The sequence below is a fragment of the Pipistrellus hanaki genome, assembly GCF_964339955.1.
Source record: "Pipistrellus hanaki genome assembly, chromosome: 16".
NCBI lineage: Eukaryota > Metazoa > Chordata > Mammalia > Chiroptera > Vespertilionidae > Pipistrellus > Pipistrellus hanaki.
The window spans coordinates 46,905,906-46,932,121 of NC_140518.1; the positions used below are offsets into that span (position 1 = coordinate 46,905,906).

General features: G+C 56.3%; 2 protein-coding genes across 7 annotated transcripts in view; both read left to right on the forward strand.

Annotated features, from left to right (window-relative positions):
* SHMT1 (serine hydroxymethyltransferase 1) overlaps positions 1-26,216 on the forward strand; it is a 1,020,383-nt gene that overhangs the window by 448,694 nt on the left and 545,473 nt on the right. The window lies entirely within an intron of this gene.
* TOM1L2 (target of myb1 like 2 membrane trafficking protein) overlaps positions 1-26,216 on the forward strand; it is a 140,187-nt gene that overhangs the window by 103,548 nt on the left and 10,423 nt on the right. For 3 of the 6 annotated variants that reach the window (XM_084861533.1, XM_084861535.1, XM_084861537.1), the window contains exons 5-12: positions 7,187-7,321; positions 10,127-10,285; positions 12,660-12,779; positions 18,909-19,042; positions 20,783-20,831; positions 21,131-21,254; positions 23,575-23,692; positions 24,428-24,503. In XM_084861533.1, coding sequence (XP_084717659.1) covers positions 7,187-7,321; positions 10,127-10,285; positions 12,660-12,779; positions 18,909-19,042; positions 20,783-20,831; positions 21,131-21,254; positions 23,575-23,692; positions 24,428-24,503 — 915 coding nt within the window. The remainder of the gene's footprint in view (positions 1-7,186; positions 7,322-10,126; positions 10,286-12,659; positions 12,780-18,908; positions 19,043-20,782; positions 20,832-21,130; positions 21,255-23,574; positions 23,693-24,427; positions 24,504-26,216) is intronic. The other 3 variants (XM_084861534.1, XM_084861536.1, XM_084861538.1) reach the window with 1 other exon arrangement.

A 26,216-nucleotide genomic window follows, 5' to 3' on the forward strand; every position in this document is an offset into this window, starting at 1 on the left:
TTTGAAAAGAAGGTGATTTTATTTGCATATTAAATGTACGGAAAGCCTCCCAGAGAGTCTGGTCATTCCCCCTGGGAGAGCAAGTCTGCTCCCACTGAGAGACAAGGAGGGGCTGGGGTGCCAGGCCGCTGGCTCTGGCCGGCGTGGGAGTGCAGCAGGCCCTCGTGCCAGTGCAGCCGGAGTGAGTGTGGGTGCAGAGCCACACTGCGGCCACTCTCCCTCCCGGACCCTGCTTTCTGCTCTCCGCGTCCAGCTGCTGGGGAGTGGGCCGGCCAGTCCCCGCTGCGGGCGGTGGGCTTTGTCTCTCGGGAGGGAGCCCGTCTCCCTAGTCGCCTGGAAGGAAAGATGCTGAGAGCAGAGCAGCCTCCGAAGCAGCTTGCCAGCTCCGTCACTCCTGCCTCTGAACTTCCTGCCACTCCAGCTTTTCCCTCCTTGTGATCCGTGGCTGGCCTTTTGGCTGCGTTTCTTTCCGTTTCATGCCATCCCTCAGCCTTCCCTGGTGCTGTCTGCAGGAACAGCAGTGAGAGCATCCTGCTAGCGAGGCGTCAAAGCATGCTGAGGGCATGCCTTCGCTGCTCTCCGCCCGCCCGCCCCGCCACCGCAGCAAGGGTCTGAGAGCACAGTGGGACCTCGGTTCTAACTTAACTTGTTCCAGAAGGCTGTTTGAGAAGCAATTTGTTTGAAAACGGAATCATTTTTGCCATTAGAAAGAATGTAAACTGAATAGTCCAGCCCAGTCCACCATATGATTCCCTGTTTTAACCTTTCTTATATACAGTTTAACCTTTCTTGTGTACAGTACTATTTAATCTATAAATAAATATAAACAAAAAGGAAAGGAAATTTACAGTAAAAAGTGAAACTTTACGTACACACTATAACTGCTTTTAATGTTGCCAGCTACTGATGACTGAATATGGAGGAGGGGTGGAGAGCTGGAGGGGGGCGACACACGGGGGTGGAGAGGGGAGGGGAGGAGGGGTGTCATTGTTTGGAAGGGAAGGTGGCTATGCTTCTGGGGTTCTTTCTCTTCCCCTCTTTGCTCCACTGGGACTTGCTTCAGGCTCGCTGGGCCTCTGTCTCAGTAAAAACCATCCAATGATTGTGCTGCTGTTTTCACACTTTCCTGAAGGGAAACACTGCTCTGTCTCTGAACAAGTTCATGCACAGTTTGCTACTTTTTTGTCAGATTGTACATTCCCCAGCGTTCCCTTGGTGCGTGCAGTAGGAATAGCCTCCCTTCCCCACCCTCCTCTGAAGGGGCTCCTCAGCTGCCGCGGCTGCTCCTCTGAAGGTCCAGAGTGGCCAGCTCAGTGCTGTGTCCTCCCCATCACCGTCCACTCCAAGCCACGGACCCGCCCAGAGACACAGTGTCCCCCAGCGGACAGGCTCCCCTCACAGCCTCACAGGCTTTGGCACAGCTTTTTCCTGGCGATTGTGTGGTTCTGGAACTCTCCCCATGCTCTGTCTGTGATCCTCAGTGAGTGAGGACATTCAGGTGTTCCTTTCAGTCCGTGTCAGAGGTCACCTCAGAACACCCCTGGAACAGGGCCTTTGTGCGGAGCTCCTTAAGGTAGAAATGACCTGCTGGTCTGTGGGCTGGATTGGAAGAGTTGTTAGGTGGCGAGGACCCAGCAGGGGGGAGGCTGTGGGTGGTGAGGACCCGGCAGGGGCGAGGCTGTGGGTGGCGAGGACCCGGCAGGGGGGAGGCTGTGGGTGGCGAGGACCCGGCAGGGGTGAGACTGTGGGTGGCGAGGACCCGGCAGGGGTGAGACTGTGGGTGGCGAGGACCCGGCAGGGGGAGGCTGTGGGTGGCGAGGACCCAGCAGGGGGGAGGCTGTGGGTGGTGAGGACCCAGCAGGGGCGAGGCTGTGGGTGGTGAGGACCCGGCAGGGGGAGGCTGTGGGTGGTGAGGACCCAGCAGGGGGAGGCTGTGGGTGGTGAGGACCCGGCAGGGGGAGGCTGTGGGTGGTGAGGACCCAGCAGGGGGAGGCTGTGGGTGGCGAGGACCCGGCAGGGGGGAGGCTGTGGGTGGCGAGGACCCGGCAGGGGGAGGCTGTGGGTGGTGAGGACCCAGCAGGGGCGAGGCTGTGGGTGGTGAGGACCCAGCAGGGGGGAGGCTGTGGGTGGTGAGGACCCAGCAGGGGGAGGCTGTGGGTGGTGAGGACCCAGGAGGGGGGAGGCTGTGGGTGGTGAGGACCCAGCAGGGGTGAGACTGTGGGTGGCGAGGACCCAGCAGGGGGGAGGCTGTGGGTGGTGAGGACCCAGCAGGGGGGAGGCTGTGGGTGGTGAGGACCCAGCAGGGGGAGGCTGTGGGTGGCGAGGACCCGGCAGGGGGGAGGCTGTGGGTGGCGAGGACCCAGCAGGGGGAGGCTGTGGGTGGCGAGGACCCGGCAGGGGGGAGGCTGTGGGTGGTGAGGACCCAGCAGTAACGTTGGCGGTGCTCCTGGCCGTGTCCCGCCCGCGATGACTTCTGCGCGGTGGTCCTCGGGCATGTCCTCCCAGCGAGCCTGTCTCGTCACAGTGGAACACTTGTTGGAACAAACCCCTGGGCCTCCACGTATTCTAGAAGTTCTGTCAGGATCCTGAGCAGCTGCTTAGTTAGAGCGGCAGCCTCCCCATGCTCCCTCCCCGCGAGGCCACCTCCCCCTTTCCCACCGCCCGGCGCGGCGCCCTCCGCAGCCCCCGCCTGGTCCCGGGGCTTCGGAGGTCACAGTGCAGGTCTGCGCTCTGTCACAGATCTTGCTTTGAAATTTTATCACTGGCTAAGTGCTTTTTGTTTACCCAAATCAACAACAATTTCTCTAACTCTTTAGAGGCTACAGTTGTTTCCTGAGCACTTCCACACCCGCAGCAGCGTCAGCCTCTTCATGTTTTAAAGTTGTGCTGTTGGCCTGCCATATCGGTAACCAGCCAGACACATGGACACCTCGGTCACACTTCACAATTATTTCTTTTTTAAGCTCTATTGTTGTTCTCACAACTTTTAAGAACATATTTTTAAATTACTTAGAGGAGAGGAGAGGGATAGAGAGATAGAAACATCGATGAGAGAGACACGTCAATTGGCTGCCCCCTGCATGTGGGGGATCGAGCCCATAACCATGTGCCCTGACTCAGAAGCAAACTAATGACCTCTTGGCTCCTGGGTTGATGCCAGCCGGACCTCACAACTTTCCTTTTTACTTTGCTGCTGTCACTCACACTCTTAGCGCCCAGGATAATTTACTGTAGGTGTTTAATAATAAGCAGCCACAAAACAAAAAAGCATGAAGATATCCACAGCACAGTTTCCTGAGATGTTAACAGCACAAGGTTCAGCCGTCAGCTGACTCATACTCGTGCATTCTCTCCTTTGTTTGTTGCCTGGGAAACATGTGACTGACCATACAGGTAACTGGGTCAAAAATCGAAGTTTTGTTCAACAACCAAGATAATGTTTCTGTGACCAACTTGGTTCAGAACCAAGGTCTGACTGACAGAAGGGGCTGGGCCGGGGTGGGAAGCTGTTGTGTTCTTAGAAGGTGTCAGAGAACTGATGGCCGAATCTGTGTGGACGCCAGCTCTCCAGACCCTGCCACTGAGAACAGGAAGTTTGGTTCAGGGGAAGAAGCAAAAGATGACAGAAGCTTTATTTTGTCCAAAGAATAGAACCCATAGCTCAAATCAGTAATCGTTTATCTGAAATTTGATGATTTAAAATTGTCAAAACCTGAGGGATACAAAAATGAATAGGATATGGTTCATGTTTTATAAGGTTTTAGTCTGTACACCCCCAACTTTGGCATACAATCCAAAGGAACAAAGGAAATCCTAGCTAATAAAAGAGTAATATGCAGATTGACCATCACACCAACACACAAGATGGCTGCCCCCATGTGATCAAAGATCCTGCCCCCATGTGGACAACAAGATGGCCACCACAAGATGGCTAGCAGGGGAGGGCAGTTGGGAGGGACCAGGCCTGCAAGGGAGGGCAGTTGTGGGTGATCAGGCCAGCAGGGGAGGGAAGTTGGAAGGGACCAGTCCTACAAGGGAGGGCAGTTGGAGGCGATCAAGCCTGCAGGGGAGGGCAGTTAGGAGTGGCCAGGCCGGCAGAGGAAGGAAGTTTGGGGTATACAGGCTTGAGGGGAGCAGTTAGACATCAATCAGGCTGGCAGGGGAGTGGTTAGGGGGTGAACAGGCTGGCAGGCAGAAGCAGTTAGGGGCAATCAGGAAGGCAGGCAGGTGAGCAGTTGGGAGCCAGCAGTCCTGGATTGTGAGAGGGATGTCCTATTGCCAGGTTTAGTCCTGATCCCAGTGGACATCCCTTGAGGGGTCCCAGATTGGAGAGGGTGCAGGCCGGGCTGAGAGACACTCCCTCCCGCTGTGCACCGGGCCTCTAGTAAAAGCATAACTTTCTTTTATCCCCCTTAGACCTTTCTCTGGGTCTTTCAACTCCCGACACTATAGGCGCACAGGCAGGAAAAGGAAGAACTATGTGAAGAGCAGGGAGGCAGCCACTGAGTCACTAACCAGCCAGGGCTGTCAGAGGGTCAGCACTGCTGGTCACTGCTCCCCAGTGGCTTTCCACTGCCTCTGCCCCTGGCGGTTTCCGCCTCCCCGGGAACAGGTTCTCCGAGCCCTGGGCCACATCCCTGCTTTATCGCGTCACCACAGTCTGTTGCCAGCCAAAGTGGCCACCTTCCTCTGTTCTCTGAAGTAGGACAATAGGTGCTTAGTAACCAGAGCACAGGAGTCAGTGCTGGCAGCTCTCCCTGAGCGGGGCGGGATTCAGCGTGTGCCTTCAGAGGTGTGACCTGGTGGGAAGAAGACAGGAGCCCAGCAAGATACTAGAGCAGAGCATCGCTGGATGTCCCCCTCTCTGTTTCCCCTAGGGCTGTTCCTTTACAGGTGCCCCGCCCCTGCCCGTCCCCTTTGGCACCACAGTCGTGCTCAGTAGAGAATGCACCGCACCGAACCTGCTCAGGGGCCCCACAGGGTGAAAGAGCAGCAGGTGGGATGAGGCTGAGGCAGAGGCCGGAAGGGGTGGATTAGCCAAGGCTGCTTGGTTGCAAATAACAAATGCCAACTCCAGCTTGCCTAGGCAAAGAGGGAAGTTTGTCATGAAGAGGCAGGGCTACCTACAACGCTGGGGTGTGCGGGGCCGGGGGAATGGACAGAGGGATCAGAAAACCCTCCAGATCTCCTGCCTGTCTCACCTCTAGGCACACCTGCTGCGGCTTCTCTGTACACAGGTTGGGGCTGGCACAGGACTGACTCCCAGGGCCACATCCACGGACCGTCTCTCCCGCAGGCCCCAGGCCCAGGCCAGACTCCTGGGAGGGGAGAAGCTGATGGGCCAACGTGGGGTGTGTCTTTCCCCTCCCTGCCTGGAGCCAGGGCCGGGGGTCTGTTGACATGCTGTTTGGGCAGGTGCCCTAAGAGTTCTCAGCTGACTGGAGAGAAGAGTGATGGTTTTTTAATTTTCATTCTTCTCCTCTCGTAGCTGGATGGAAAGCGACATGAATGACGGGCTCCCTGAGCTGTTTGCCCTCCCATAGAAACACCTAGCGCAGCCCCAGGGGGAGCTGCCATGCTGCTTCTCCCTCCCTCAGCAGCTGGGAAGCAAGGCGTGGGCGCTGGCGGTGAGGCCCAAACTCAGGCCAGGCCAGGGCCTCCGCTGGAGTGAATCAGGTGGCTGAGGCCAAATCAGCTGGTGGAAGATGGGGCTCGGGGGCACTTCCCAGGGGCAGGCCTCTTGTGACTGCTCCCCAGCTGGGATGCCAGGCAGGCCTCAGCAGGCACCTCTGCCCAACTCAGAATCTTGAGTGAAGTGTCAGCCAACCCAGCAGGGGCTGTCCTGATGCAGGGTTAAACCCCTGAGTGCAAATTAAATGAGCGGATCAAGGAAGCCAGACTGACCGTATGTTTCTATTAGGTGCGATGCGTCACTTGTAATTAACGAGGCATTTTGGGAGCTGACCTTTTCACTTCAAGTGGGTCTGCTGGTGAGATAGCGCTGCCCTGGCTGCCTCAGGATTGGCTGGAATGTCGATGGAGCCGGAAGGCAGTTGAATGCTGGAGACAGCACAGAATTAGCACAGGCCCCTGGCCCCCGGGGCTCCGCCTTCCCTGGGAGTTTGTAAGGTGACGGGTGACTCTGAAGAGCCAGGTCCCATTTTGGGGGAGCTGTTTGGCTATACTTTTAAAAAATGTATTCTGGCCCTAGCTGGTTTGGCTCAGTGGATAGAGCGTCAGCCTGCAGACTGAAGGGTCCCATGTTCGATTCCAGTCAAGGGCCCATCCTTGGGTTGCAGGTTCCATCCCCAATAGAAGGCATACAGGAGGCAACTGATCAATGATTCTCTCTCATCATTGATGTTTCTATCTCTCTCTCCCTCTCCCTTCCGCTCTGAGATCAATAAAAATATACTTTAAAAAATAAAATGTATTCTGTAACTTCCAAAGAACAGATTTTTCTTAATTTTTAAAGTGTTTCATGAATTAGTGGTAAGAGGCAATCCATTTAAATCTGTGTGCTTTCCTCTCTGTGCTGTTTTCATATAAAGGAAACTAGTGTTCATGCTTTCCTGTGCTTTCCTGTGTGTTTCTGTGGGCACATGTGTGTGTGTGGGGGGGGCAGCACAGGCTTTCCTCCCTCCTGAGCCCCAGACACCTCTCCTGGGCGAGGCCGGCTCAGCTGTAGGGCCTCGCACCTGCTGAGGAGACCTAGAGGGGCCTTTCCCAGCTACACGCCACTGTCGATTTGCCTGTGGTTCCTGCCTCCACCGATGAGAGCCCCGCACAGCAGTGTGGGAAACGGCGAGTGAGCTTGTGGTATGGTGGCGGCCTCTGCTCACCCTTCAACTAAAATCACCAGGAATTGATTTCCTTGCAGTTAGGAAAATGCCTGCATGTTAGGATGCATTGCAAAGCTTGTGTGTTATTTCTCTGTCTTCTCCAAGAAATACAGATGCTGAATTAAGTTTTATATTTTTGTTCATGCTCAACGCACTATTGAAAAACCAAGGTTTTGCCACCCACCTTGTGGCAGCGCTGGCAGGGGGAGAGGGACAGGGTAGTTAGCCTTTGGGGTCCAGGGAGCACTGGCCCCTGAGAGAGCAGCTGGGCTGCGGCGGGTGTTCGGGCACCGTGACAGCCCTCGGGAGACACACCTCCTAACAGGCCTCCTTTATCCTTCCAGGCGTGGGCCGATGCCTTTCGAAGCAGTCCTGACCTCACGGGTGTCGTGCATATATATGAGGAGCTGAAGAGGAAAGGGGTTGAGTTTCCTAATGCAGATTTGGACGCTCTGTCTCCCATACACACACCGCAACGGGTAAGCTCCCAGCTGGCATTTTCTAGAAAGGCCTATTGCAGAACAGGCACCCATGGCCACCGCCCCTCTGCTGCTCCATTTGAATTATTCAGCTTGTCATCACGCTGTCTTGAAGCTCCAGGGCATTTCTCTTTAATAACAAGGGGAGTGCGGGAGTGAGACAGCTGGCTAATAGTGATTAAGTGGCTGCAGTGTCTCCCCCAGTTTTCATCCTGCCTGTGGAAGAGCATAATAAAGGGATCATTTCAGACATTCTCATGGAAATGGCTGCTGGGGAAGCCATTCTCTGAGGGTCATTAGCACCTGCTCTTCAGAGACCCCAGGAATGGGTGGGGCCAGCATCCCCTGGAGAACAGGAGCACCTCGGTGTTGGCAGTGCAGAGATGAGTGTGCTACTGGGCTGGGCAGAGAGCAGCTTGGGGTTTCCCAGCTGTACAAGCAGCTTGGGGTTTCCCAGCTGTGCGGGCCAGAGGAAAAGACCCTCCTCCCTTCTACTTGTAAATGCTCTAAATCAGTGATTCCCAAAGTGGTCTATATCGACCCCCAGGGGTCTATGACAACCTGCAAGGGGTCTACGTCAGCGAAAAAAAAATTTGGGGGTCCATGAAATGAAAATGGGGGTCCACGATAGTGGATCTCAACATACACTGATAGTACCTATTTACTTACATCATATTATCTTATAATATAAAAACATATACATTATTTATAAAAGTACCTATGAAGTAAAAAATTTATTATATATGTTTATAAAATTGTGTAAGTTGTAGGATAAAAACCTGCACATAATGATATACCAGTATCATCTTGTTACAAGCATACGCGCAGTAAACATTCTTGCCAATTTTTGTCTCAAAGCTTCGCGAACTTGCACCGACTTGTTCAATCCGTCACTCTATAAATATGAATGTGAGAAAAATACGTTCATTCGTTTCCTGAATCTTGAATAGGAAAGTGCTGAGAAAATATTTAAAAAAATATAAACTGGTAGTTTATCATACAAGTTATAGTGAATCAGTGTTATTTTGTTTGAGAATGCCGGAGAAAAGTAGGTACATTATTTTTTATTAAATTTTAACACTAAACTTAACTACAGTTAGAAATTTACAAAAAAATCAATATCAGGTAAGTAGGGGGTCTACCCAAAACCGAAAAACATGGCAAGGGGTCTACGGCACAAACAAGTTTGGGAACCTCTGCTCTAAATGGATCCATTATCAAATGGCTCTAAAATTTACTGAGAACTGTAGTATTTGGCATCAGCCCAGACACCTTGGGATTCAAAGCCCATGGATGACCATATAGAGGCCTGTCACGGATGCCCTCAATGCGGCCCTGTGCTGCCGAATTAAAAGCCTGCAGGAGAGGCTGGCCACCCTTCCCGGGAGCTAGTGTGCATCCTGTGGGCTGGCATCCGTCCTGCCTTGGGGAGCCAGGGCTCAGGACACTGCCTTGCTGGCCCGTATCACCGTCTCTGAAATGGGGAGAGGAGGGCATCAGCCGGTGCAGATCTTGTCGTATGAACACCACTCGCGCACAGGAGGTTATCGGGGATGCCCAAAGGGAAGCATGAGGAATTTTATTTTCCAGAGCAGTGTTTTCAGTGTGACCTTCCAAACACTGTGCCTTGTGGAATAAACATAACCTGTTTTATTCTTCTAATAACTAGTGGCCTGGTGCACGAATTCGTGCACATTGAAAGGAAATAAATTAGAAGAAATATTTTAATGTTGCTATTCACCCTTTCTCTATAATAGAAGTGTTAATTAACTTCATAACCGACAATGATAGATTGAAACACATGCATGCAATTGGCGCCAGAGAGAGCTTTATATGTATTACGCATTTACAAGTCAACTTAGCCTTCTATAGATATAGAATAAACTTGCTTAATTAGACCTGCTTTCTGATGCAGCTAAACTTTTTCCAGCCCAGTGAAGCACCCCAACTTCTCTTTCAGGTAATTGTCAGCAACAAAACAATAAATATCAACACAAAGCAGATTATTATTGTAGGTCACGCAGGGAGAACAAAGGGTAAAATATGTAACTGCAGCAGTGTTTGACTATATTCTGTGCAGTGAGAAAACCTGAAGTCATTTCAAGGTCCACCATTTCTTCTTTTCAGTAGGGTCAAGTTTCAAAGCTTTCTAAATCTCCATTTTCCAGCTAATGAAAAGAAAATAGGATTCCCCTGAGTCTCCTATCTACCTACTCCAGGACTTCTGTGAGGATCACAGGAGTTGAGGCATGGGAAAATGCTTCACAGACATTTGGTTAAACTGTGAAATGTTTGCACTTGGCTATAAAAGCAAGTTGTGTTCCTGGGCTGAAGAAACTGCAAGGAGGCTAGTTGCTAGGGAGAGGAAGCCAGGCATTGCTACATGATGTCATTACCCGGATGGAGGGAAGGGCACTTAGCATATTAGCCTTTTATATAGATAGATGATACAGAACTATGTTGTTGTTTCTGTAATTACAAAGAACGTTCAGTAAATTACTATTTATATTAGTCTACTTGTAAAAGCCAAAATGTAATCTTCTGGTACCAACTAAGGATCCCTAGATGGCCTTAGTAATGGGGTACAGAGCATTAGGGCTCTCCCTGCCACCTTCTGAGGGGTCTGGGCTTGGCTGTGGGGGGAGCAGAGGGAGGGGCCGTTGGGAGGACTCAGAGGGAAAGACCGGGAGCAGAGGGCCCCCTCCTCACAGGTGCTGCAGCTAGTGCTGCCCTGGGGGGGCAGGCGCCAGGTCCCACTGCGCAGGCAGCCCGAGTGAACAGAGGACTCTGTCATTGCCATGCCAGAGTGTCCCTGAAGTGGATCCAGCTGCCACTGTGCCCAGGTCCCAGGCGCAGCAGAGGACAAGTGCCAGCTCCTTTTCCTCGTCTGCTCCTCCTCCCTTCTCCGCGCCACAGGCCCCGGCTCTGAGTGTGACCGGCCCCATCACAGCCAATGCAGAACAGGTACTTGCATACCCTGGGCACAGGCAAGCCAGCTCTGCCCTCATTCACCCTCCCAGACACGGGCAGGTGTCAGTGACGCACAGAGGAAAAGACCCATCTCTCTCTGAGGACTCGCAGTCTGGGGGAGGGTGGGGGGTTCAGGTGCAAAGACAGTCAGGGCTGTGGTCACACTGAGGTGGGAGCAGTGAGATGCTGAGCCCAGAGTTGAGCAGTGCCTGGAAGGCAGCCTGGGGGGTGGGGGCTGCTGCTGCTGAAGGTTTTGAAGCTGGAGAAGGGCCTTGCCAGGCACCAGGCGGGGCAGGGCTGGTGTGGGGCGGGGGGGGTGGGGGGGGGCAGAGGGGGTGAGGGATGGGGGCTCGGTGGGGGCCAGGGGCACTGTGTGAGGTGGGCGGGTGGGGGTGGTGCGGGCCAGAGGAAAGAGTGCACAGCAGGTGGTGGCTGGAGGGTGGGCTAGTGCAGGGAGGGAGTGGGGAAGAAGCCGCAGGGGTGAGGCAGAGCACAGGAATGGGCGGAGCTGTGAACAGCCTATGTGCGTGCAGAGAGGGTGGACTTCTCCAGTGAGGCAGAGGCCAGGCAGGGAGCCTCTTCCTGCTTCACCCCAACACTCCTGCCTCCCTGAGGGACCTCCCGGGAGCAAAGCCCTTAACGCCCCCTGGGTTTCTCGGTGAAACGTGGAAACTGATCTTCGGGCGAATCTCTAGTATTTCCATTAGTTAAAGTTTGAGAATTGGTCAGACTTGAAAAAAATCCGTCCCATGTTTATATTTTTAAACTCCTCACATAGTCTCCGTGACAATGTCATCATTCTGGGGCCTCGTTCAGTCAGAGGGCAGTGATTCTGCCTGGTTGGTGGGCATGCTGTGCCAGGGCCCAGGAGGTAGCGGGCGGGAGGAGGAGAGGCCAGCTAGCAGGCACCGGGCCCAGGGAGCTCTCGTGAGCCTCCCGCTATAGAATGGGCCACAGCCCTCCTCTCCCCCGCGGGCAGTCTTGGGCCTGAGGGCAGCTGGACGATTTGCACCCAGCTTCTGTGTGCTCTGCTGAGGAGACACTGCGGAAGCCCACAGCTGAAAGGCGTTTACCTGGACTGGGGACCTCACTTCCCTGAATGTGCCCATTTCATCGCCCACCGTGACCAGGACCTGCCCTGTGGCAGAGCTGTGCCCCTTCTGCTCAGAGGGAAGGCCACCATGTTTGAAGCTGTCTGTGCCTGGGAGCGCGGGGTGAGGGGAGCCCGCAGCAGCCAGAACAGTGGAGAGAGGGATTGGAACGCCTGACGGGCATGAGTGTTGCCCCGGGGAACGAAAGCAGAGGCAGCAGACCAGCCAGGCCTGGAGGACCGGGGCTTCAGAGCCCACATGGCTTCTAACCGCGTAGTCCTGGCCTCCTGGTCAGAAGCCTCCTCAGCCAAGATCTGTGCCGTCCACCCATCAGGCAGAGCCCGAAGCAGAAAGAAGCTGCCAGGACCTGGCCTGACCCCCCCTCCCCTCCCCGTGGGCCGTCCCTCCCATCTGTCCAGCCAGTAAACATGCATTGAGCCTCCTGTCCCTCACAGCAGAGGCCCTGTCCCAGGCGCTGGGCACAGGTGGGTGGCCGGGGGGGGGGAGGGGGGCCTCAGGAGATACCTCTGAGCACAGTGTCAAGGGCAGCTCAGAGCGCCCTGGTCCAGCTCTGCACATCCCAGCAGTGTTGGGTGTATGTGTGCCAACTCGGGTGAGGGGGCATTTGCACATCAGCTACCCGCAGCCACCCTACACACTTTGGGATTCCTAGTTCCCTCTCACGGGTGGGAAATGAGGCGCGGAGATTAAGTCCATCCTTTGGTGCCTCTGCTGCAGGAGAGGCGGCCCAGGCTTTGGGACCCTGTTGGATGGGCGGTTGGGTAGCTTTCAAGGGGTCATTACCCTTCGGCAGGGAGCGGCCTTCCCTGTGGTTTTCTCCCCAGGCCTCTCCTTCCCTCTCGCCACACCAGGCCAGTGAGTAACACTGCCAGCCTCTCAGAAGAACATAGTATTTGGAGGATAAGCTGCTGGGAGCCAGAGTCTATAGCTATGGGGTTCCTCTCCCAGTGCTGAGGGACTGGGGACCACACCCCCCACTTTCCCTTGAAAGAGCAGAGGCAGAGCCTGAGGGTGAGTCCCTGCCCCAGGGCGGGAAGCGGGGCTGCAGACCAGCTGGGTCCTCTGGGCCCAGAGCACTCTCCTTGCCCAGTGCTGCCTCCCAGTCCTGAGCAGAGCCAGGGCCCCTGGGTGGCCTCCCTCCCTGTCAGCGCTCTCTAGCCCAGAGCTGCTGCTGCTGCTGCTGCTGCCCTCCCAGGGGGTGACGGCCCGCCAGGCGCAGTGACTGACCTCTCCCTCCCGCTTCCCTCCTGGGCCAGCAGATCGCCAGGCTGCGGAGCGAACTGGACATTGTTCGAGGCAATACCAAAGTCATGTCTGAGATGTTAACGGAAATGGTCCCCGGGCAGGAAGACTCATCTGACCTGGAGTTGCTGCAGGTGAGGGGCCTCGTCTCGGGGCTCAGGGCTCGGGGCACAGCGGTGAGAGAGCGGCCGAGTCTGTGTAGGCCCAGACCCAGCCTCACACTTCCTAGAAATGACAGAGGCCAGTACCAGGCGCTCTCCTTTTTACTTTCCTTAGTAGCATTTTTCCTGATTATAAAATGCCAATTGCAGAAGCCATGCTCATCTAAAGAAAAAGGCAGTTCAAAGAAGAGCGTTTTCTCTGATGCCGTGTTCACAAATAGCCATCGTCAGCGCTTTGATGTTTATTTCAAATGTGGTTGAGATGTTACTATGTGTACGATCTGTGTGTGTTGCTTTGCACTCCTGACATCATCAGCCTCCCCTCCTCGTCACGCCTTCCCGGACCGCCAGGCCATGGGCAGCTGAAGCCCCTTTTTTCCTGGACGCTGAGCACCCATCCCCAGGCGGAGGTTGCTCACACCACGGTCCCGAGGCTCTGTCCCTACCTGGCCTCTCCTCCTCTGGCCGCTCGGGGGCCTGACAGTGCTGGAAAGGGGTCGGGTGCAGGGCTGCCTGCGGGGGTCCCTGGTGTGAGAGCCAGAGACCCTCCTCGGCCTGTTTCCCAGGCCCGCCACTCCCGTCTCAGGCTCTGGCACCGCCTTAGAAGCAGTGCCCTCGGAAGGGTGGGAAGAGGTGCTGTAGACTCCCCGATGCCAGATCGTCTCTGTGGGAGGCAAGATGCTTGAGTCAACAAATCAGGAGCCAGACTGGCCGGGCGAACTGGCGTGAGTGCACAGGCTACTCCTGTCTGCCCAGGGGTCAGTCCTGGCCCCCTGAGTGCCGCACACCCACCTGCTGTTGGCACGCGGTCCTCAGGAGCGCACACAGCCATCTCTTGCCGTGCCCCCTTCACCCTTCGAAGCCATCAGCTCCTGGGGGGTGAGCAGGGGTGGGAGCCTGTCCAGGGCCTAACAGAGCAAAGCCCAAGAGGCACCGATGCTGTGCGAGACCTGCTCTGGGGAGCTGGCTGCTGAGCGTGGGAGACACGCTCATCTCCGAGGAACTAGCGTCAGGCTGCTCTTGAAGCCATGACACCCTCTGCCAGCCGAGCAAGGCGACCTCAGAGCCTGCGGCAGGCCGGGCTCGCCTGGCTGAGCAGGTCCAGCTGGCCACATGCCACATTCCCGGGACCCAGCACCCGTTCCTGCGTGTTGGCCTCCATCCCGCCCGGTGGTGCTTCTTCCAGGCATTCCCGGAGGCCCTGGGACCTGCGATTAGTCCGGAAGCTGAGGGGCTGCTTGAGGGAGTGCTGCGCTGTGTCAGCATCAGAATTCCTGCTGACAAGGGGTTTGCAGTGGACAGAGCTGAGCTCCTGGCCGCGGGGTGGGGGCTGAACAAAGCCAGCTGCTTCCAGACAGCTAGCAGCCCAGACAGCAGGGATGGTCTGGGTGCCAGTGCGTGTGGTGTGTTCTAAAACAAGCCGTGAGCCAAGACAAACAGAACCTAATCTCCTGGTGTCAGCTCACAGTCTTCAAAAATAGGCTGCTTCCTGTGACGTTTTCCTTCCCTCTGTTTGTTCCCACTCTGAGCCTCCAGCCTCGCTGCTGTCTTTAAATCAAACGGAAAGAGCGGCTCTGGCACAGCGGGAGGCTTCGGGAGGCTCTGTGTGCACAGGCCTGGCCCCGGCTGCCGGCCAGCTCTGCAGTCATCCCTGACCTCTCTCCTCCTCTTCCTCCCCTTCTATCAGAAGCCGGCCAGGCAGGGTCTCCCAAGGGCCAGGTCAGACCAAATGGTGAGCACACCGTGTGGGAAAACGGCACAGGCTGCTTGGAAAGTGACAGGATCAGGCCGTGCCCAGGACTCCTTAGTGGCAGTGGAAGGCAGCCAGATGGTGAGGAGAAGCTGTCAGCTCGCAGTACTGGCCAGGGCCATGAAGTAAACGCTTTTGTCACCAACCCAAATGTTCACGCCAGCAAAAGCCGCTCGATCTCGAGTGTAAGCTGCTGGGTAGGAGGCGGAGGAAATGGGAAGAGAGGAAATTGGAGGTGTCAGCCCTGGATGCACTGGGTGGCAGACCATGATGATGAGTGGGTTCATTTGATCGCTTCCTGGGAGTCAGAGCCGTTCTGGTGCAGCCTCGCCGCAGCCCTGCAGAGGGCGGAGCAGCCCCGGAGCGCTGGGTCTGAGGACTTGTCACTGTGGTTGCGGGAGGCTGAGGCCACTCCACTCGCCGGTGCTGTCAGCCTCTCGGGAGTTCCCGGAAAGTAAGCCGCAGAGGGACACAGCAGCTCCTCAGTGTGTGGGCCCTCTGCTCTGGGCTGGGAGGCCGCCAGGCCGCAGCCAGCTCCTCACCTCTGCTGAGTCCCTCCCGCCTCCGCCTCCTTGTTCTTATCAGCAGCAGCTGTCAGTCAGCCTGTGGGGAGCAGCACAGCAGGGCAGGAGCGGGGGGCCGAGGCGCCGCGGTTCAGCCGTGGACTGAGGAGCTGGTGATGCTGGTGATCCCACAGAGTGTGGAGGGATCCCCATCCCCTGGGGAGGACGGGATCCTGCTCGCAGTGTGCCGGTGCCGGGCCCAGGCACGGCGGCCCCAGGCTGGAGCTTCTGTGGTTCTCATCAGCACATCGAGCTCCAGCCCATCTCCCTGCACCTGCTGCCCTGTCCGTCCTGACACCAGCAGAAACACAGTCCACGTTCACACGGCAGGCCCCTAAATGCTGAGACTGCCGACCCAGTGTCTGGGTACAGGGGAGGCTGTGGAGCCCACCTGGAGGATGGCCAGGCAGTTCTCAGCAGGGGACGGACGTTAGGTGAGAGCTCCATCCCCTGAGAACCCTCATCTCTTTCTCCCGTGCTGTTGGCTGTCTCTGCCCACCGCCCCTCCCCCCCCCACCACACACGGGCACTGCGTGGGGCCTGATGTGGGCTGTACCCACGCTGCTGAGGTCCGCCCTTCGCCGCGGCCTGGAGTCCCCGCTCTGGACTCTAGTGAGCCTGGTACTGTTCGGTGCCTTCTGTCTCTTTCAAATTAGCTTGCTGAACTTTGTCTCCAGGTAGTAACTCACATGGATTCAGTGATACTAACGGCATTCCTACCTTCCTGTGCGCTGTCAGCGGAGAGGAGGAGCAGGCATCGCCCGCTCGCTCCCCTCTTCCTGCATCTCATTCCAACGAAAGACCGGTGGCCGGGACCGTTTTCTCTGGAGAAATCTGGTTTATTCTACACGTTTAGCTTCATTATTCCCCATTCTCGTCAAAGATCTTCTTTGCACACACATTCCCCCCCCCCCCCCCCCCCCCCCCCAGCCCGCAGCTCTAGGAGCAGGTTTCCGGGACCCTGTTCTGTGCTCCCCGGTCCGGGAGGAGGCTGGGGGAGGACACGCAGAGCGAGGGCCTGAGAGTGGTTCTGTGAGGTGGGGACGTGCATGCCTCGAAGAAAGGATCACGTCGTTGGGAGCAATTAGACAGAAAAGCGGGTGTTTTAATGAGATGCTCTGACAGGTGAGGGCTTCGCACAAAGAACAGTAACAGCTGTCCTCCCTCTGTTGAGAACCAGACCCAGAAGAGGCCAGAGCCCAGATTGTCCCCTTTAAGAACTTCGTTCCAGCTGTTGCGCAGCGGGACGGCTGCCTGAGCGAGCGGGTGAGCGGGCTCCCTGTGTGAGGGCGGGAGCCGCTCTGTCTGGAGGCCTGGAGGCCGGGGAGGCAGAGCAGGGTCTCCCAGGCACCTGCGCAGCCTGGCTGTGAGTGACCCAGTAAAGACCATGCAGAGCTAGCTGGTGCTGTGGTGGCAGGAATCTTAACATCTAGTCCTCCTCCCACCATCCAGCTCTTTGTCTTCTCCTGTTTACTTCTGTTCTAAGACAGTAACTTACAAGGTGAAAGCATGGACATGTAAAGCTTTTTTTCTGACTCAGACCCCGGGCCGGACTCCCTGGGTGCTCCTCTGAGGCCGGGAAGGGAGGCTCTCCTGGGGGGTCAGGGCTGCTTCCCCATCACCCCCTGGGTTGGGGGGGGGGGGGGGGACAAGGCAGCAAGTGCAAGGCCAAAGTGTTTCTGTTGCTTACAGCCATGGCATCCCTGCCTCCGTGTCCAGGGTGAGAGCTGCAGAGGCCTCTTCCCAAACATTTCTCTCAAGGATTGGAACTCGTCCACAAATAAGTCCTCCCGAGAACGGAGTGTTTAAAACAGATCAAAGCAGAGCTGCCCTGGCTGCCGGAGGGTGGGTTGCCCCAAACCCCTGCTGTGAGGCACTCAGAGGTGCACCATTTCTGCAGCCCCATGTTTTCCCCAGGGACACAGAGACCAGAGTGTGCTGGGGGCCTGGGCGCTAATGTGGGTGCCTGTGAGGACAGTGACAGGAGCTGGTGGTCTGGGCAGAACTAGGGTTCAGAGCATTTTGTTTATTTATTTATTTTTACATATTTCTCCTAGAGGCCTCGTGCACAAATTCGTGCACAGGTGGGGTCCAGCCTGCCCACCCTGATGGGGGCTGATTGGGGCTGGGCCAGCAGGGGGGTGGGGATGTGGGAGGTTGGCGGGGGGAAGGGGGTGATTGGGGCCTTCACTGGGCCTGTTGGCTGCCACAGTGTGTGTCATAGCGACTGGTTGTTCCACAGTTCAGGTCGCTTGGCTTTTATATATATATAAATTGATTTCAGAAAGAAAGGAAGAGAGAGAGGTAGAAACATCAATGATGAGAGAGAATCATTGATCATCTGTCTCCTACAGGCCCGCTACTGGGGATGGAGCCTGAAACCTGGGCATGTGCCCTTAACTGGAATTGAATCGGGACCCTGCAGTGTGCAGGCCGACTCGGGTTCAGAGCATTTGAGATCAAGGTCCTCCTCCTGCCTCTAGCCCAGCCTGGTGCTGCTGGTGGGATGGTACTACTTACCTGGGCTGGTTTGGCCCGGGTGCAACTGGTACAAGTTGGGAGTAGGAAGAAAGGGATTATGAGAATCCAATGATTTGCTTAAAGCCCTCTTTCCAGGAATGGTCCTGCCTTTTCCAAAATCTAGAATGGTAGTCTTAGGAGAACCAAGAATGAGAATAATGAGAATCTGTTCAGAGATAAACCCAGAACGTCCAGACATTGGACTTGCTTGTGTCCCTATTGACCAAGAAAGACTGACAGCAGCATCCTGGCTGTGCAGAGGGCCGAGACAGAGGCCATGTGTCCGTAGCCAGCTGGACAGGGCCCAGGACCCCACCAGTCAGAGCATCTCCACAGGAAGCTGCCTGTTATACACAGCTGCCAATATAGGTAATTCTGTCTTAAAAAATACAGCTGCACTACGGTGCTTCTGGGCTGCCCCCCAGGGGCCATGCTTCTTTCCTCAGCTGCCCCTGCTCTTAGGGAAGGCCTCAGGCTGAGCCGCCTGGGAGAGTGCCCGCATAGAATGGCCCGGATGTGCCAGCAGCCCTCCTCCTTCACCGCAGTCTGCTCGCTCTGTGGGGAGCTGGCCTGTCTCAGTCCTGCCCTTGCTTTTCGCTGCCTGGTCAGGCCTGGGCACTCATCTGCTTCCACACTGAATATCTAAAGTGTCGTAAGACACACTCCTGCCACTGCTGCGAGTGCAAACACACAGATCTCCTCGTTTAGCAGCGTCTTTACTGTGACCAGCCAGCTTTCCACGTGGCCACCCCGTTCAGCCAACAGCCACCTGTGGGGTGTGGTCCCGTGCAGGTGCATAGCAGGCGTGTGCAGTGTTCGCTGCTGCCTCCACTGCACGGGCCAAAGAAGGCCACACCTGAGTGTCCCAAATAGAATGGTGCATACGTTATAACATTATATATATATATATATATATATATATATATATAAAATGGTGCATACACACACGGGTGAGACTGAAGTGGTGGGAAAGTTGTCTGGAACATTCTGTTGAAGAGAAAAAGCCAGCTGCAAAGAATCCTCTCTTCTAATTTAAAACGGGTTTATACAGCGTGTGGCTGTGTCCCCCCAGTCTGCAGGCCTGGACACTTGTCGGCCTGGGGAACAAGCGGGTTTCCTGGGGAGTAGGGGCCAAAAGGGAGGGCTTCCCCTTTGCTCAGACACGCCCTGGCTTTGTGAGCAAGCGTGCACTGAGGGAGGAGCAGGACCCATTTCTCAGAGGACGCAGATGTGGCGAAGGCCCAGCAGGCTGGCCGTGTGTGTCCCCAGGAGCTGAACAGGACCTGCCGGGCCATGCAGCAGCGCGTGGTGGAGCTCATCTCGCACGTGAGCAATGAGGAGGTCACCGAGGAGCTGCTGCACGTCAACGACGACCTCAACAACGTCTTCCTCCGATACGAGAGGTGGGCTGCCCCCCCCTGCCCCCAAAGCCGTGTGGGTTTCTTTCGCGAACAGAAGGGAGAGGGATTAGATTTGGAAACTACTCATCAGAGAGATGCTGATTTGCTCCAGACGACAGGGAAATGTCTCCTGTTCTCCTGGGAGCCCAGCAGCAGGAAGGCTGGCAGATGAGTCTCTGTCCTTTGCAAGCCTCCAGCTGCTCTGCGTCCCTCACCACCCGCCCCAGGAGGGAAGGACCCCCCGGCACCCGGGCTCTGGAGCTGCTGCACCTGCCTCTTTAAAGATCCTTTGAATTTGAAAAGGATTAAAAGGAAAAATATTCACCAAGGGAAAAGATTTTTCTCTTTTCCATCTTTAAAAAAGGAGATTTTTCCTTTCCTTTGCAAATGTCAGGGAGTCTGAGTGTCCAGCAGGGGCAGGAGCACCAGGGGCTGTGTAGGGAGCAGGTGCTCCTCTCGGTTCTTCCTGCAGCCGGGTCGCCATCGGGTTTGAGGTAACGACCTTGCAGGTTCTTCTCCCTTTCCAAAGCCTCTGGGAAGTGCAGCCCTTCTGCAGTCAGGCCTGCAGCTGCAGGAGACACGATGCAAGCAGCTGGGGCTCTCCTGGGCGCACACACCTGCAGGCCCCTCAGTGAGGCCTGCCTTCTTTTAAGTTTAAGCCCCAACCCCCTGGAGACTCGGATCCTGGCCCCTCACTGACTCGTGGCATGATGGTCTGGCACCTGTGAAGGGCAGTGTGGCAGATAATTGCATTTGGGATCTGAGGGGTGATTTTGCTGTAGTTGTCACAACCCTGGGCTTTGTCTCGGCTTCAGCTGAGGCATCAAGGAAGCTGGCCCTGTCGGCTGACAGCTGAGACGGTCTCCGCAGAGGGCATTGGGCCACAGGGGCATGCCAGGTGGGGACAGGAGCCAACCTGAGTGCCTTGACCCTTGGTCTTGCCTTGTGATCCCAGTTTTAAATGGGCCTGACTTTTAACCTGTCAGGTCCTTCCAGCCCCTTCTAGAACAGGTGGCAGGAGCTGTGTGGGCACTTCCACAACCACAGACCTGGACAGGTGGTGGCAGAGGCTCCGGGCTGGAGATTCCAAGGGACTCCACTCCTCCTGAGAGACCAGGACTTGGAAAACAGGTCTTTCCTACACCCAGTCAGCACCAGGTCCTCACCAGTGCCCCTCGAGATCCCTGCTCACAGGCACTGGCCCCAGCAGCCGGGACCCAGTGAAGTCTGCTTCTCTGGGTCCAACTCAAAAGAGTCTGAGCTACCCCTGCCCGGGGCATTCACGGCAGCCACACACCCCTCACAATCTTCCCACCCGGTAAGAGAGGAGGCGTCTGTAGGTGCTCTGAGGCAAGTCCCATCCTGGGCCGGTCTGCAGCCAGCAGGCTGGGTGTGGCCTGGTCGCAGCCCCCAGGGACCCTCTCTGGCAGAGGCGTGCCCCTGTGACATAGGGCTTTAGCGCCCCCCTCCAGTGACAGGAGGAGCACCTAGCCCAAGGTCTGAGGGGATGGCTGGGGTGCTTACAATGGCCGATGTACCAGCCACCACCCTGCTCCTCATCGCGGGGCCCATGGGTGAAGCCCACACAGGAAGGCGTGTGACGTGCATGTGTGGGCTGCTCTCCGGCCCTAACGTGGGCCTGGTTGGTCTCCTTTCCTGGAACCTCGGTCCCCAGAAGCTTTTCCCAGGACTCGTGTGCATCGCAACACCGCACCTCCCTCACTGGGCTCTCCTTCCCGATAGGTTCGAGCGATTCCGGTCTGGCCGCCTGGTCCAAAACGCCAGTAACGGGGTAAGCATGCCCTCAGCATCCGAGTGGCTCTGAGCTGGAAGGGCCGCCTCGGGTGGTCTCGCCTGTTCCTTGACCTGGGATGTAAATATCTGGTGAGCTGAACAGCTCGCGCTGTTGACAAGCTGCTGAGGAAGAGCCAGCAGGCACATCCGCGAGTCAGTGGGCAGGGCTCCCCAGTTCCAGGGTCCGCAGTGGGCCTGGCTCCTGTGTTGGCGGGCGTGGAGAGCACACTGTGCCTGCGGGCCTGACCTCAGCCAGGCCCCAGGGCTCACGTGCTCACGGCACCTCCTGCTCCACAGGTTCTCAGTGAAGTGACCGAGGACAACTTAATAGACCTGGGGCCGGGGTCTCCTGCCGTGATGAGCCCCATGGTGGGGAGCACGGCACCCCCACCTTCCCTCTCATCTCAGCTTGCTGGCCTGGGTGAGTATCTCATGGGGCTGAAGGACCTCCTTTGCAGGCCCCTTCCTGGCTGAGTCGGGGCAGAGGCCCTCTTTCTGTTGGAAGGCCGAGAGCCTTTTGGGGAGCCCATGGAGAAGTGCACTCCTGACCCTGACCAGCTGCACCACCTTCAGTGCATAACTTCTCTCCCTAACTTCAAGTTGTTACCTACATGGGAAAGCAGGGGCTGGGGCGTTCCAAGGAAAAGAAAGGTGGCTGCTGTGTGTTATCTGGAATATTCCTTATGGTCGAAGCGCTTTCCTTCTCAATACCGACTAGGTCGGCCGAGGATGGCAGACAGGTTTCCGCTCACAGGCAGCTCGGGGCACAGGTCTAAGGGGGGTGCTGTCGCCACTTCAGGGCTTGGAAGAGGAGTCTGGGGTTGATCGGTGATGTCTGCCGCTGGCTTGGAAATAAGAAGGGACGGCACTGACATACTTGCTCTTGTCGAAATAACGTCAGCTAAAGTGTTGTCTGAAATCTGAAACAAGAAGCACTGCTTTCTACAGTTCATTTGGTTTAAATATGACTATAGTGCTGCAAATACACAGTATGATGCCAATTTATTGTATTATAGTATTGAAATAATAAGCATGGCCCTCTCAAAGCTCTTTTATTAAATTTGATTTTAGAGAGAAGGGGCGGGAGAGGGAAAGAGAGAGAGAAACATTGATGAGCTGCCTCCTGCACATCCCCCACTGGGGATCAAGCCTGCAACCTGGGCACGTGCCCTGACCAGGAATGGAACCGGCACCTCTTGGTTCACTGGACGATGCCTAACCAACTGAGTAACACTGGCCTGGCTCAAAATTCTTTCTCCCACTCTGCTGTTCTGTTTTCTTATCCTATATGATAAAAGCCTAATATGCAAATCAACCAAAAGGCAGAATGACTGGTCACTATGACATGCATTGACCACCAGGGGGCAGACGTGCAATGCAGGAGCTTCCCCCTGGTGGTCAGTGGGCTCCCACAGGGAAGCACTGCTCAGCAAGAAGCTGGGCCCATCTCTGGCAAGCTCAGCGGTAGTGACAGGAGCCTCTCCTACCTCTGCTGCAGGCAGGTGGTTAGGAGTGAGAGGTCCTGGACTGCAAAAGGGATGTCTGTCTGTCTGTCTGCCAGCTTAGGCCTGTCCCCAAGCCGGTAGACAGACATCCCCCAAGGGGTACTGGACTGCAGAAGAACAAAGGCGGGCTGAGAGGCACCTCCCTTCCCCCCGCAGTGCACGGATCTCGTACACTGGGCCTCTAGTTTCTTTTTCTTTTCTTTTTTTTTAAATATATTTTATTGATTTTTTTACAGAGAGGAAGAGTGAGGGATAGAGTTAGAAACATCAGTGAGAGAGAATCATCGATCAGCTGCCTCTTGCACACCCCCCACTGGGGACATGCCCACAACCAAGGTACATGCCCTTGACCAGAATCGAACCTGGGACCTTTCAGTCTGCAGGCTGACACTCTGTCCACTGAGCCAAACCGGTTTCGGCGGGCCTTTAGTTTCTTAACATTTATCTTTATAACTTCATTTTATTTTAATTAAATTGAGCTTTTATTTTTGGCTTCTCAGTATCTCATATTTGTAGCCCCTGTTTCTCTTTCAGAACAGGTTTCTCTCCTTCAGTCCATCCAGCATATGGCCACTGGATTCTCCCAGAATTAAATTGAGTTATGCTGCCTCCCTTCCTTAAAGAGGTCTCACGTTTTTATCCACTCCCTTCTTGGCATTCGAGGCTTTACCCAACCGTCCCCACCTGCCTTACCAGCCTGTCCTCCGTTAGCTCCCAGGGCATTGCTCACTGCACGCGCCCTGACTGCCCGCCTGCACCTGCCTGTGTCTCCCCTCCCCACACAGAGTCCACTGTCCCAAGTACTACTGCTGTCTGTCTGTCTGCCTCTCACCTGCTTTGTGACTCCTTGAGACCCCGGTCCACATCAGATTCAGTTTGGTTCACTCATGACCTAGTTCTGAACATGGTGGGTATCTGCAAAATATTTGTCACAGAGATAGATACAGGTCCAGGCCCTTAGACGTGGTGACTGAGGTAACGAAGAGCCCCTGACACAGAGGCATCAGGGAACCTGTAAGGACCTGGCCCCGGGACCTTCCCACTGCTAGTGCTCTCCCTGCCATTCAGAAGGACTTCTCATCTAGGCCGCACCCGTGGCCCCTCCTGCACAGGGTGACCTGGGTGTGCCCCCTGCCCTCCCCCCAGAACTTTCACCTGCTCACCTGGCATCTTAACGTTGGGACCCCGTGAAGTCCCTGACCCCTTCGTCTCATCTCGCTTCTCCTGTTGCCGCAGACCTGGGGGCAGAGAGCGTCAGCGGCACCCTGAGTGCGCTCCAGCAGTGCGCCCCCCCGGACAGCACTGGCACGCGCGCCCAGACCACGGGGAGCTCCGCAGCCGAGCAGCGCAAGGCGTATGTGGGGGTCATCCCAGTGGCTCCTGGAAGCTACGTGGGGAGATTGATCCAGGCCTGGTCACGGGCCAACACAAAGAGGCCTTCTATTTACCATCAGGACGGCCAGGAGCTTTGGAATATGCTGAGAGGACTTGGCAGTAGACAGATGTTGAATGAGTGAGCCCAGCCCCGCTGGCCCGGGCGGCTGTCGTTGGAGCCCTGCTGCTCTCTGCTTCCGGTGCGGCTGCTCCTGGGCTGGAAGGGAGGCAGCCAGGAGGCAGCGGCAGGACGCCGGCCGGCAGTGAGGCTTCCCGCCCGCGAGTGTGCGTGGGGCTTCCCTGGCCAGGAGGAGCCAGAGGGAATTGGGGGAGTTTATTCCAAAATAGACAATCCCCCATGTCATAGGGAGGCCCAAGGACAGCCAGCCCAGGCCCCGCTCCTGGATGCACTGGGCTGCTGCTGGGACCTCGCTCCACAGCCTCGGGTGCCCCCCACACCCTGTCCTCTTGCCTTAGAGGTGGAGAGGTGCCCATGCTGTTACTCGAGGGGGTGATGGAGCAGTGCCAAGCCCGGGGGAGGGCAGCACCTCCCAGCCTCAGGCAGGCAGACCAACAGCTGAGCCCTGGCCTCTGCCCATGCCAAGGCCTCGGAACGTTCTAAGTGCCTGTGAGGAAGGTGCCATGGGTAGGCAGGGACTGCAGTCCACCCCCACCTCCTGGGGCGCTGACTCTGCTTGTGCTGCTTCGTCTCCAGGGTAACCTGTGAGGACCCCCAGGCTGCCGGAGGACTCACTTCTGCCCTAGACAGTCGGAAACAGCTCTCCGAAGTGGTAGGTCTAGCCCTGCTTTTCTGCTGGACAGTTTGGTAGAGCTGGCGAGGTGATGAAGCAGACGCTGGCTTGGTGGAGGGCGGGAAGGACCAGAGATAAGACAGAAGTGGAGGATGGTGCTCGTCTGGCCCCAATGCACCCCGGTTTCTGTAAGTCTCAGATCATCGCGGGGGAAAGGAGTTGTGTCTTCGTGTTTCTCCTGAGCTTGTTCCCTCTGCTGAGAGGACTTGGCAGTAGACAGATGTTGTGGGTGAATGTTTGTTTGCAGGGGCAGGGAGGGGGCGGGCTGGGCCTCCTCCCGAGGTCCCCCAGCTGAGCTAGGAAAGGGCGTGCCCATGGCCCCTCTGACCCCGTATGGTTCCCAGATGCCAGTGTTGCTTCCCAGATGCCAGTGTTGGCCTCCTACACCTCACCTTGGGGAAGGACCACCTCCTTCCTCCTGGTTGTCCAACTGCGTCCCTCTGCCCTGGCCGCCAGGAGGCACAGAAGAGCCAGCCAGCTGCCTCCGCTCAGCCCCTGCCTTGCCACAGAAGGGTGGGCAGTGGTACCCACACCTGAGACTGAACTCCCAAAATGTGTGCAGCAGCCACGGCTCCGTTTAACCGTTATTTAGAATGTCCTCCCTCCTGGCTCCGAGAGGGCGTTTAGGAGCTGGGCTGAGGCCCTGCCACGTGAGGGTGCCCCTCCTCCCGGCCCTCCCTGGCCTGGCCTGCAGCCCGTCCCTCACCCAGGCTGACCTGGTTTGCTTCCCACTCTGTCTCCAGGGCCTTCCCTGTCCATGCCAACCTGTACCCTACCACACCTTCACCATTATCACTGCCTGGGCCTGGGTCAGAGCTTAGGACATGTGGCCAGCTTCCCACCCTTCACCTGTGGGTGTGTGGGTTGGCCAGCCTCCGCTTTCAAAGGCCTTGCTGAGTTCAGCATGTCTTCACGTGGTGGTGACAGGCTGCTCTCTCTTTATGCTGACTGCTTGGTGGGCAATGCGGGGAGCAGGGTTCCTGTTAGCTCTGTGTGTGTGTGTGTGTGTGTGTGTGTCCGTCTCTGTGTGTGTCTGTGTGTGTATATATATCTGTGTGTGTCTGTGTCTATCTGTGTGTGTGTGTGTGTGTGTCTGTTTATCTCTGTGTGTATCTGTTTATCTCTGTGTGTATCTGTATATCTGTCACTGTGTGTCTGTGTGTTTTCATACCTGTGTGTGTGTCTTTGTATCTGTGTCCTCACACACTGGCTCGCATGCACCTGCAGGCCAGGGCTTCGGTCATGTCCATACACGGACCCGCACTGCCGGAAGGCGAACTGGTCAGGGAGGAAGACGGGAGGGAGGGGAGATGTATGGCCGCACCTCCACGGTGCAGTCAGTCCTTACTTTTATCATTTAAAAAGGGCAACATACCAAACTTAGAGTTTAAACTAAGGCTTGGGAAACGAGCACACAGGTAACTGAGGAGGAAAAGGGAAGGAAAAGCAGAAGTAAGTTAGAAAAAAGGAGGAATGACTTGTAAAGGTGCTTCTCCCGTGAGCCGCCCCTGCTGCCTGGGACCCTCCCTGGGAGCAGAAGCCCGGGCGTCTGTGGCTCGCGGCCTCCAGGGCCCGGGAAAGGCCGCGCCATGGGCGCTGTCCAGGCAGGCGGGGCGTGGTGGGGAGCACCTGGGCCAGGGCTGACATGACACATGCTCACTCCGAGCGCCTCTGTCCTGGGGGATGTGCTGT